The sequence below is a fragment of the Dama dama genome, chromosome 11, assembly GCF_033118175.1.
Source record: "Dama dama isolate Ldn47 chromosome 11, ASM3311817v1, whole genome shotgun sequence".
Lineage (NCBI taxonomy): Eukaryota > Metazoa > Chordata > Mammalia > Artiodactyla > Cervidae > Dama > Dama dama.
In genome coordinates this window covers 8,221,529-8,233,288 of record NC_083691.1, presented here as the reverse complement: position 1 = coordinate 8,233,288, position 11,760 = coordinate 8,221,529, and the positions used below count along the sequence as shown (strand labels likewise).

At 56.0% G+C, this 11,760-nt stretch overlaps 1 protein-coding gene across 4 annotated transcripts; it reads right to left on the bottom strand.

Annotated features, from left to right (window-relative positions):
• Positions 1-721: 721 nt before the first annotated feature.
• On the bottom strand, positions 722-9,887 carry ST6GALNAC4 (ST6 N-acetylgalactosaminide alpha-2,6-sialyltransferase 4). 4 transcript variants are annotated; one of them, XM_061154564.1, is made up of 7 exons: positions 9,749-9,885; positions 9,254-9,343; positions 7,508-7,693; positions 4,910-5,158; positions 4,746-4,816; positions 2,562-2,669; positions 722-1,426 (listed from the first exon to the last, which is right to left on the bottom strand). In XM_061154564.1, the coding sequence occupies exons 2-7, from the start codon at positions 9,263-9,265 to the stop codon at positions 1,174-1,176; spliced, it is 879 nt and encodes a 292-aa protein (XP_061010547.1). In that variant the 5' UTR covers positions 9,266-9,343; positions 9,749-9,885; the 3' UTR covers positions 722-1,173. The 4 variants fall into 4 exon arrangements, with proteins under 4 accessions (XP_061010547.1, XP_061010546.1, XP_061010548.1 ...); XM_061154563.1 differs by having other exon boundaries at positions 4,746-5,158; XM_061154565.1 differs by lacking the exon at positions 2,562-2,669.
• Between the last annotated feature and the right edge of the window lie 1,873 nt (positions 9,888-11,760).

Genomic DNA, 11,760 nt, shown 5'->3' with positions numbered 1-11,760 from the left:
CCAGCTGAGACCTTGGGGTCCTGGCCCACCATTAGTCTCCTAGCCTCCAGAAATGGGGAAAAGGGAGGAAGTCAGGAAGAAGGGAGGGGGAGTGAAACCCTCTTTCCAACCACCTGATACAGGGGGCCCAGACACTTAGCTGCAGCTCTCAGACCTGGGATTGCATCCTGGCTCAACCCAGTGGCTTCGTGTCATTTGTGAACTGGGTTAACTCTAACCCCACCCCATGGACGGTGGCTGCACACCGTCCATCCCTTGTCCGATGGTGGGTCTGCTTTTCCACTTAACCGGTGACCGAACTGCTACTCAGAGAAGGAAAGCCCCAGGCCTGCCCCCCGCTTTCCTTTCTGATAGTGTAATGAACTCCAGAGTTAACTGGGAATTGAACTGGCCAGGCCCTCGGAATCTGACCCTGAACCAGGAAGGGAATGTGATGTGGGGGAATTTCCTCCCACCCTGACTGCTCTCCCAGTGCAGGATGGGAATCCCAGGGAAGCCTCTGATCTGGGGCGTTTCCTGGGCTATGTGCTGCCATGAGGCCACACACCCTGAGCTGGTGGGGAAGAAGACAGGCTCTCGAGGAAGAAACAGGCAGGCAGATTAGACAGCCAGAAGGCCAGCTGGCTGGAGGTCTCCCCTCAAGGCAACAGGTCATGGGATTGTGGTGAGCAGAGAAGCTCCAGTCCCCACCCTCAGACACATGACAATAGCCGGGACAGACTTCCAGAAAACACATTTACCCGTACATTCCAGAGGTGGCCCTGGCAGTCACAGTTCAAAGGCTCCCCCCCCTCACCCAACGAACCCCAAGCTCGAGGCTGCCCCACCGAGGGCAACCAGCCTGGGAAGTGTGGCACCAAAGGCAGGTGGAGAGGGAGTGCAGAGAGGAAGGACCAGGGCTGGTGCTCGGTCGAAATTCATAGTGCTGGTGACTGGGGGCCACCAGCCCCCAGGGCAAAGGTCACTGGACAGACTCAGAGGTGGGAAGAACTTGAAAACGAAGACTCAGATTACTCAGGGAGCGGGGGTGGGGAGGAGGCTGCAAAGGTCACCAGAGGCCTCCTCCTCTCTCCCCAAGTCTAGAAGCCTGAGATGGTTCCAAGTGTCCCCAAGGGTATGGCTGGAAGGGAACTCAGGTCCGCTCGGCACATGGCAGGAGGCAGGATCCATAAATTAAGTGTTTTTGGCGGAGTGTGGCTGCAACAGAGGCCTGGTGATGGCGCTGTGGCGATGGGGCCACTGCATCCTCCAGGATGGGTGGGCGAAGACGATGGGCCTCTTCTTGGCCCAGCGAGAGAACACAGTCTTCTCGGTGATGAAGCGGTGGGCGCTGCGGGGCGCCCGCTCATGCGCCAGGTACATTTGACACTCATCCAGCCGGCCCTTCTCAAAGTAGTGGTAAGGCACCGAGGGGTGATGCTCCTCCCTGTGGGTGGGGAAGAGGGACAGGTGTGAGGAACCCCAGCTCGCCCGCCTCCCGCCAGACCCTGCCACCTGCCAGGACCATCCCTTACCCAGCCCTTCGGACCACAGAGTCCCACAGGCCTGGTCCCAAGGGTAGCCAAGACAGATAAAGGAGGAACAGGGAAGCCCCTGAGGATTCCAAAGGCCAAGGGCTCAAGCCCTGGCTGTACCTCTTGCGAGCTGGTTGACTCTAGGCCAAGACAAACGCCCTGAGCCTCAATAACCCATCTGTAAAATGGGCATGGTGACATCTGCCTTCTTGGCTGAAAGTGAAAGTGAAGTGGCTCAGTCATGTCCGACTCTTTGTGACCCCATGGACGGTAGCCTACCAGGCTCCTCCATCCATGGAATGTTCCAGACATGAGTACTGGAGTGGGTTGCCATTTCCTTCTCCAGGGGATCATCCTGACCCAGCGATCAAACCTGGGTCATCCCACATTGCAGGCAGACTTTATGGCCTGAGCCACTAGGGAAGCTAAAACCACAGGTCAAAAAATGCAAAGTGCCTGGTGCCAGGCTCATGGTTGAGGAACCCCTGGTTCCCAGCAGCATGGAACTGCCAGGCCTGCACATCCACCTACTCACGGGCAGTCTGGCCAGGCGTCCTGGTAGAGAGGGGCTACTTTCATCTTGCCCACGTGCTCAGCAAAGAAGTTCCCCCCAAAAAACAGAGGGTGAAAACGTGGGGCCCCTTCAGTTCAGAGATGGGAGCTATGACAGTGTTGAACTAGAACATCACAAGTCAAAGCTTAGGCATAACAGCTGATGACGGACACGCATGGCAGCCCTGAGGCTGGGGTTAAGGACTTTGGTAGATCGTTCTCTCGCTAAACCTTTCCACAAACTTCTGAGGACAGTGTGGTCATTTGCTCTCTTTGACCTGAGAAAACGGTTGCCATGGGAGGTGGCAGCCGGGCCCAAGACCACTCGGGCACAGCGGAGGTTGGAACCCAGCCTGTTCTACAGGTTGGGCTCCTTCCCACTGGGTACCAGGACCGAGGGCTGTCTGTGCCTTGGCTGCTCACGCGGAAGCCCACATACCCTCAGCGTAGGGCCCAAACACGGTGTCCCCCCGCCTGGCTCCTGGCTGGCCTGACCTGCAGTAGCTGTCGCTGACCATCCCGTAGACCACGATCTCCTCACACAGCTCCAGGGCGAGGATCATGGTGAACCAGCCGGTGCTGAGGAAGGACCCGGACTGCCTCCTGGCCGAGGGAGGGACGCACAGTCAGCTGGCCACGTCCGCCAGCTCAACTTGGAAGCAAGGTGGCCCCAGCTCAGCTGGCTCACCACATAGCACTGGTTCCCCTCCGAGTCAAGGGCTTCTCACCTCGACCCCCACAGAAAGGCTCTGGGGGACACTGGGGAGCTGGAAGATCTGGCCCAAGGCCAGCAGTGGGCAAGAGGTGGGCGTGGGTGCCAACCCAGGTCTGTTCATCTTCTACCCATCCACACAGGACTTGAGCAAACCACGCCCCCAACAATGATGATGCATCAGCCCTGGTCACACCCTCTCCGCATCACAGGGACCAAGCTTGCAGAGACAGCAGAAAGCAGCAGAAACACAGCCACTGAAAGTGGGGAAGAGGGTTGTCTAGAGTCAAACAGTCTTCAACTTGAATCCTGAATCTGCTCCGGGGCATCCGGTTTGCTTATGAACCTCTCTGAGCCTCACTGCCCCATGGGTGACATGGGGATAACTATAGGTGGTGATGGAGAGGGAACACTGTCAGTCCAGCTCCTCCCACAAGCCCCAACCCCCAACTCAGAGCACGGGAGCCTGGAGCTGGACCTGGCCTCGCCACTCTCAAAGCACCAGTACTGATTACTTTCCCAGCCGATGGCCATTCATCTCGGGCTCTACTGAAGGGCTGTGGGGTGGTTCAGCCATTCAAACTAAACACCTCCCAAGCCCTGAGCTGGCCATGAAGTGGCCCCACCCAGCGTTAACATTCTCAAGGAAGGGGGCAGCTGGAAGAGACCTGCTGGGAAGACAAGGAAACAAAAGAATGGGATGACTGATGTCAGGTAGGAAGTGTTCCTTCAGACGGGGCCAAGGAGAAACGCCATCCATACTGAACGCAAGGGAGGATCTGGGGGTAGGGATGGCAGGTGCAAAAGGCCTGCAGGCAAGAGCAGTGTGGATGTCCATGGCCAGTGTGGCTGGAGCAGGGCAAGCGACGGACGATGAGGCCACAGAAGCAGGCAGGGGCAGACCATGCGAGGGCATGAAGGCCAGGGGAGGGGAGGAGGTGGGAATCTGGATTTTATTTTCCATGTGATGCGAAGCTGCTGTAGGGTGAGGCCAGGTGACTGGTGGGATGAATTCACTGGGGCACTTAGAGATCAGACTGCAGGGCTTGCTGCAAGGGCAGGGGAGTGTGGGGACTTCCCTGTGTTCCAGTGGCTAAGACTCTGCGTTCTCAGTGCAGAGGACCCAGGTTCGATCCCTGGTCAGGAAACTACATCCCACATTCTGCGGCTAAGAGTTTGCATGCCACAACTAAAGATCCAGCATGCCACAACAAAGATCCCATGTGCTGCAACTAAGACCAGGCACAGTCAACTAACTAAAAATATTACCAAAAACACAGAGGAGGATGGTGGCTTAGGTCAAGGAGGTACCCGTGGGCAAGGAAGGAGAGTCGCGAGCCCATCCTACGTGACAGGTGATGAAACAAGGGGAGTCGAGGGCAAAGTCAAGTGTTTGACTAAAAAACTGGAGGCTGGTGGCTGTATTTTCTGAGCTGAGGAAGTGGGGGAGAAGCCAGTGTGCAGAGGAAGAAGCCATAACAGTTCAAGTGCTCTTCTGGGTGTTGGATAAAATGAGATCTTGAAGGCAAGAGGACTTAGCTCAGTACCTGGTGCACAAAAAGGGCTGTTAGAACTGCCACTGTTACTTTCAATTCTGGAAGGGACATCAGAAACCAATTCAGGTCTCAGAGCATCCCCTCCAAACAGAAGAGCTCCCTGCCATGGCCCCACACTGGCCACCACCATCACCACCACCACCAATCCCCGCCACCGCCCTGCCCCGCCACGGTGTATACTGGTGAGGCCGAATGCCCTTCACCGCCATGTGGAACATCTATATGGTCATTCGATGATGACAGTCTCTGATTCCTGTCCCCATCAGAGGGCAGGACCACGTCTGCCTCTATCACTGCTGAGCCCCAGTGCCAGACAGAGCAGACCCTCGATGGACCAGAGGCTCCTGGAGAAGGCAGGCCCCCAGCTGCCAGGGAGACCCCCAGCAGGCCAGCTCCCCGGCTCACGCTCACCGGTTCTTGCCCGTCTCGTCCTGGAAGACCTGGTCGCAGTAGGCCATCATTCGCTCGGTGAACGTGTACACCTGCAGGCCAGGGTACATCCTGGTGAGCTGCAGCAGCGCACGGTAGGTGCGGCCGCCCAGCGCCCGGTCCATGTGCTTCCCCTGGCCCCACACCACATAGAGCGTGTCGCGGGCCTGCTGGAAGTAGTGGGAGTAGTTTCGCAGCAGCAGAGGCACACTCGTGTGGGAGATGACCCGCAGGGTGCTCCGCTGGCCCACGTCTGCCTCGAAGCCCATGGTGGGCGCCTGGTTCATGCGCAGGACACACTCAGCGCCGTCGATCTCAGCGCCCAGGCCCGAGCCCAGCATCTGGCCTGAGCTGGACACCACGGCGCAGCTGCGGCATGGCTCTCGGACCAGCGGCTGTGGGGGGAGGTAGAGAGAAAGAAAGGAAGTCCTGGGCACGTAGCTTCCACCCCGCCTTCTCCGCCACCCAGGAATACCCCTGACCACCTGTATCAGCTCCAAGGACTTCGTCAACCCATTCTGCAGATGAGGAAACAGAAGCCAGGCAGTTGGAATGACTTTCTAAAGGTCATACCAGTGACAAGAGGCAGAGCTAAGATTCCTTGTTCAAGGTCCTGTGCTTCCCCGTCAGCCACATTTCTGGCCCTGGTTTCTGTTGCTAAGGCCCTATGAGGCCCTACATTGCACTTTCTTGTTAGGATTATGTAAGTTAATATTTATAAAGCACTTAGAGAAGTTCCTGGCACAGACTAGGTGTCAGTTATATATTTGTTAGGTAAATATGAACCCCAGCTCTTCAGAATTACTTTTAGGTCACTTCCTCCTCTGCCCAAGTCCCATTTTCCTTGTCCCAGTTTATAAGTAAAAGCCCATGACAACATTGGGAACCTCTGGTTCTGAGCCTGAATCCTGGCTCTGCCCCATCCTAGCTGTGTGTGCTTAAGGCAAGTTACTTTGTCTCTCTGAGCCTCAGTTTCTTCATTTATAAAAAGGGGACGAAAATAGCATCTACTTGATCAGGTCAGTAAGGATTCAATTAAAAATGCCTAGAGAGTGATCAACACAGCCTGAGGGCATAGTAAGCTGCCCTCCTACCCCACCTCATTATCTCATAAGAGGCAGAAGCTGATCCAACAAGTCTGCAAACTGTAACTGGAGGTCAGGGCTCCCAGGAAGAAGACTTGCTGCCTACCCCAGGCCTCCTTGCCCTCTTTGGGAACACAGGTTGATGGAGGCCTATAAAGGATGTGGAAACACTCAATCTAGTCGATAAAAGACACACAGTTGTAGCCCACTCAGGGACAGTTTATGTCTGACACTGTGTTGATTTAAGGACTCGTGGCCCCATTTTCCATGCCCTGGCAATAAAGAACAAGACTTCCTTATTCTGCCCTCAGTTTGAGCCTGAGCTGACAATTGTAGTCTGTTCAGATCCAAGGTCACCATCAGCCCCAGAAGGTGTTCTGCTTGTCCTGTTCTGCAGGGCCTTTAAGACAATGAGTCCTATACAGAAATCAGCCCTTTTGACATTCTAAGATTTTCTGCTCTGTTAACAAACTCAGAGGATCTGGCTATCCTGGGGCCACGTCCTCATAAACTCTGAGCATCTGAAATGAACACTAGCCGTGACCATGGAAGCTGGGACAGCGTCTACCCAGCCCACCTTGCCGCTTGTCCCTCTTGGCCAAACCTGGCGGCACTTGAGTTTGTCCCTCCCAACTCAGCTGTTTCTGCATCTTGATCAAAGATTTATACAGCACCTATTCTAAACACTATTCATGAATCACAGAGTTGGACCTGCAGAGCAACCCTACTGAGGCAGGAACCACAATGACTGCCTTTCACAGATGAGGCAACTGTGACTCAGAGGGATGAAGACCTGAAACAGATCTCCAACGCAAGGTCCCTGAGCCGTCCTCCCTCTGACCAACACTCGGAGAGCTGGCAGATTCCGAGCTCGGACCTTCCTGCACCGAGTATCGTTGGGAGATGCCTTTGAGAAACCTACCAGCTGGGGCTGCTGAAATCAGGGTGAGCGGTGTAAAGCGTTCTGAACCTCGCCTGGCAGAACAAGCATGGGGAGGTGCACGCCACGGGGCAGGGGCCTCAGCTGCCTCATCACCCTGGGCTCCACTGTCCCTGTCTCCTGTAGAGGGACAGCTCTGGGGCAGATCTGTATCCCCAGCAGGTATCAGCACAAGGCAGGGCACATCGAAGGCACCAAATACACACTTGCTAAACAGATGGGTTGTGCGTGGACAGTTAGTAATAAATCTAAAGCTGCATGTACCACCATGATGTGATGCTATCTGGCTCCCAGGCTGGATCGCGAGTTCCAGGTGGCCACCCTGCCTAACTCATCTTTTTTATCCCCAGTGCCCAGCTGAGAGCCATCAGGCAATATTCATTGAATTAAAAAAAAAAAAAAAGACATTTAGCAATACCCTGGTGGTCCAGTGGTTACGACTCAGCGCTTTCACTGCTGTGGCCTGGATTCAAGCCCTAACTGGGGAACTAAGATCCTGTAAGCCACGCAGTGCAGCCACAATTGGAAAAAAAAATTTCCTCCTAGAATTTGAAGCTCAGAGAGGTAAAGGGTCAGCTTGAGCAGAGGAGCCAAGTCCAGGATGCAGGCTGGCCTGATGTGAGCCCAGTTCTCACAGTCCCCAGAGAGTCGGGGAGAACCCTGGCAAGCTTGGCTGGCCCTGCGCCCCACCCCCCCGACACACTGCCCAGCGAACTCACCTTCCCATCTGGCACACTGCTGTAGCCACTAAAGTGCAGAGGCCCCGGCACGGTGGGCCTGGAGTTGATAGAGAGGTGGGGGTCCAGGCAGGCGGCCGGGCAGAAGGGCACGCAGGCCCAGCAGCACAGCAGGATGTAGACAGCCGAGAAGCCCGCAGAGCAGAGGACGATGAGCAGGAGCCGACCCTGGGGGAGACAGCGGTCATGGGGTGCGAGCTGGGGGTACTGGCGCTGGAGCTCCTAGAAGCTGCCGCTGGGGTCCCCAGCCTCATGGGTCCAAACCCCAGTTCAGTAGTTCCCAGAACATCAGCCGAGGCCACAGTCTCTGTTAGCCAGGCCTGCCTCTGGGCTTGGTTCGGAGCGCATGCATGACTGAGATAAGCCCTATTATCCCAATATTCTAAATAAGGAAACCAATTTGGGGTGAAAATGGGTAGGCAACTCAAGGCCACACAGTAAGAAAGCAGCAGGGTGGGGTCTCCAAATCAGAAACCGTCCTCTTAACCAGAAAGCTGAGGTGCCCTGTGCAGCCTTGGGTATAACTGTCTACCTCTCTGGGCCTGCTTCCTCTGTGAAACTGATACTACCCACAGTGGGAACTCACTCTGAGGACAGTGGTCAAAGGGCTACAGTAAAGTGCTGTGCATATGAAGACATGAGAGTGGCCCAGTAGAAGGGCCACCAGTTCCCTTCAGATCCCAGGTTGAGGCTGTCCCCTCCCCCAGCTGACTCCATGGTCGCCCCCTCCCCCAGCTGATGATCGTGACCTGGGTCGGCAGACCGTGTGAGTAAAGAGACAGTAGAAGGGGATATAGGGAAGCGTCACTCAGCAAACGGTTTCAAGAACTGAGAGCTGCAGCCCTGAGGCTCCCTCCTCCAGAAACCACGTCCCCAGAGGCCACGTGAACCAGGAAGCCCTCCTGGCCCCCTGCCCGGCTGGCAGATGTAGTGAATACCTCCACCGAGCCTTCAAGGAGGGGCCGCCTGGTGGGGGGACACAACCCTGGCCTGCCATTGTGTGCCGGGCCACCTTGGTCACCACCTGTGTCTCTCTGGGCTCTAACCGGTCTCCCAGCCTGCCCAAGACACAGGTCCCTCAGCCTCAGAAACCATCTGGCAAGCTGGCTGGGGCTCTCTGAAAATCAGAGGTGAAAAAGTAGCCCCCACCAGTCCCCTCCTTGGGCATATCCTGCCAGAGGCCCTCCCTCCTCTGCCCACAAGCCACTTCAGCTCCTAAAAATAAATCTCTGTGAGACCAGCTGTGCGCAGGAGGGGGTTCAGCCCCTGAGGCCTCAAGCTGTGCTTGGCACCTGGTTCCCTGCCCGCAAGGACCCAGAAACCTTGATTCAGGCAGCTGACTTTCCACAACATTCAAGGCTCTCACCAGGGGCTCCTGAATAAAGTCAAGATTCCGCTAAACTGAACTTTCACGACAAACCCTGCTCCCAGGTAGATGCATCACCTGGGTGACCCCTGGATGCTCACAGGAAGCAGTACTATTATCTCCATTATACACAGAAGGAGGAGCAAGGCATTGAAACCAGAGAGGGAATGCCACTTGCCCGGGGCCACACAGCCTGGAAGATCAGGGCTGGACTTTGAGGCCAGTCTGCTGGTCTCCTTCAGCTCAGGAGCAGTGGAATCATAAGTAACAGTCAGCCCTGGGGTGGGGAGTCAGGGGCGGGGGGTGAGGCTACTGGGCCGGAAGCCACCTCCCCTGTGAGCCTTCCTCCTTCTGCCACTTACCGGAGCCTTCATGCTGTCACTGCCGCTTAGCAGCCCGGTGGCTGCTGCCTCCAGGGATCAGGCTGGGAAGGGATCGGAGGAGCCAGGGACCTGCCAAGACCCAGACACTCAGAGCTGGGTCCCAGGCCTCCAAGGAATCTGCCCAGGGATACTGAGGCAGGGGAGGGTACAGGCCTGGGTCAGGGCAGACGGCTTCTGGGAATCACATGCCCTTAAGTCCCCAAACACGGGGCAAACACCGGCCCCATCCTAAAGGAGCTGAAACCTCCCGCCAACCCAGTCCCCACTGCACAGATGGGGAAGGAGAGGTAGACAAGAGAAGCCCAGGGCTCAAGGCCACCCCATCCAGTCTGGGTCAGATAAGCACCAGGAGCCTGGAGCCTTGACTCCCATCTCCGCCTAACTCACTAACAGAGAGGCCTGGGGCTGGACGGGACAAGGACTCTCCACCCCACCGCCAGACCCCACCGACCCCTCACCAGCTCGGGCGCTAACCTGGAGGGCAGGCGGGGATGCGCCGGCTGCTCCCCATCCGTTGCTCGGAGCTCCATGGCCCGCGGGCGGGACGGACGGGGCAGGAAGCCAGAGCCCCGGGGCTGAGGCGTCGCCGTCGCCGTCGTCTCAGCTTCTAGAGGCTGGAAAGTGATTGTGCGCCGCCGCCGGCGGGGGCGGGGTTTGCTAGGACTGGGGGGAGGAGACAGGCGCCCGGCGCGGGGCTGAGCGGCGGGGGCGGGGGCGGGGCCTACGAGCGCGCCTCGGGTGGGGCGTGCGCGGTGGGCGTGGGCGGGGGCGGCGAGGCCGCAAGGTCTGGGGACCCGGCTTCAGCAGCTGGGGGTGGAGTCTCAGCTCCGGCATCTCTTCCCTTCCGCCTTTCAGCGCATCTCCTAAGCTCCTGCGGGTGGTGGGGTGGGCGGCCCCCTAGAGGAAAGACCTAGAGGGTGCCTTGTGTGCCTTGTCGCCCTCTTGTGGTCCGGACTGGAATTTCTCCATTTCTGAAGTTTGGGTGTGGGGAGCTTCAGGGACAATCAAGTGGGGTTTTAGGCTGAGGCAGCTCCAGATTTCCAGCTTGGTAGGGTTGCCAGATTTCGCAAAGTGAAATACCGGATGCCCACTTATATTTGAATTTGAGAAAAGAAAGATAGCGCTAAGTCGCATCTGACTCTTGCAACCCCGTGGACTGTAGCCCGCCAGGCTCCTCTGTCCATGGGATTCTCCAGGCAAGAATACTGGAGTGGGTTGCCATTTCTTTCTCCAGGAGATCTTCCCGACCCAGGTATCGAACCCAAGTGTCCAGCAGTGCAGGTAGATTCTTTACCGGGTGAACTACGCAGGAAAGTAGCCACTAATTATGTTAGAAATGTGAAAGTCCAGTGTAACTGTGTGTTAGTCGCTCAGTCATGTCCAACTCTTTGCGACCCCACGAACTGTAGCCTGCCAGGCTTCTCTATCCATGGAATTCTCCAGGCAAGAATCTTGGAGTGGATTGCCATTCCCTTCTCCAGAGGATCTTCCCGACCCAGGGATGGAACCCTGGTCTCCTGCATCGCAGGCAGATTCTTTACCGTTTGAGCTACAGGGAAGTCCTCCAGTGTAACTGGGCATCCTGTATTCTTTTTTTCTGGCATCCTTACCTGGACTACTTCAGATGAGCCTCAGTTTTTCTCCTCTGTGGAGGGGGGTTGATGATAGAACCTACCTCAAAGTGCCGGAGCATCTTGTGGCAGAAGCAGGATTTGAACTGGGCAGTCACTGCAAAGCCAGGGCTCTGACCACCTACTTTCAACTCCCAAATGCCCCTGTTTTGTTGCAGGGTCCAGCGGTAAGACCAGGTTAGAATCACAGGATGGGGATATACAAAACATAACCAGTATTCAATTCATGAGTCACTTGGTTTATTGTACACAATTAGCAGGTGAAGAGTTGGACTATATAAAGGGCTGACTGCTGAAGAATTGATGCTTTCCAACTGTGGTGCTAGGGGAGGCTCTTGAGAGTCCCTTGGACTGCAAGGAGATCAAACCAGTCAATCTTAAAGGAAATCAACCCTGAATATTCATTGGAAGGACTGATGCAGAAGCTGAAGCTCCAGTACTTTGGCCACCTGATGTGAAGAGCTGACTCATTGGAAAAGACCGTGATGCTAGGAAAGATTGAAGGCAGGAGGAGAAGGGAAATGACAGAGGAAACGGTTGGATGGCATTACCAGCTCACTGGAAATGAGTTTGAGCAAACTCCGGGAGATGGTGAAGGACAGGGAAGCCTGGTGTGCTGCAGTCCATGGGGTCGCAAAGACTAGGACATGACTTCGTGACTGAACAACAACAAAAGCAGGCAACACAGGTTAGTCAAAGTAGGGAAAATAGAAACGAGGGTAACAAACTTGTCCAAGGAGAAGTCTGGGAAGATCCCATCTCAGCACCAGTGAGCAGCAGGTTTTGGTCCAGCTGAACCAGTCTCATGACAGACATGATAGGAAGTCACCTTCTGCCCCAACAGAGCATCCATCT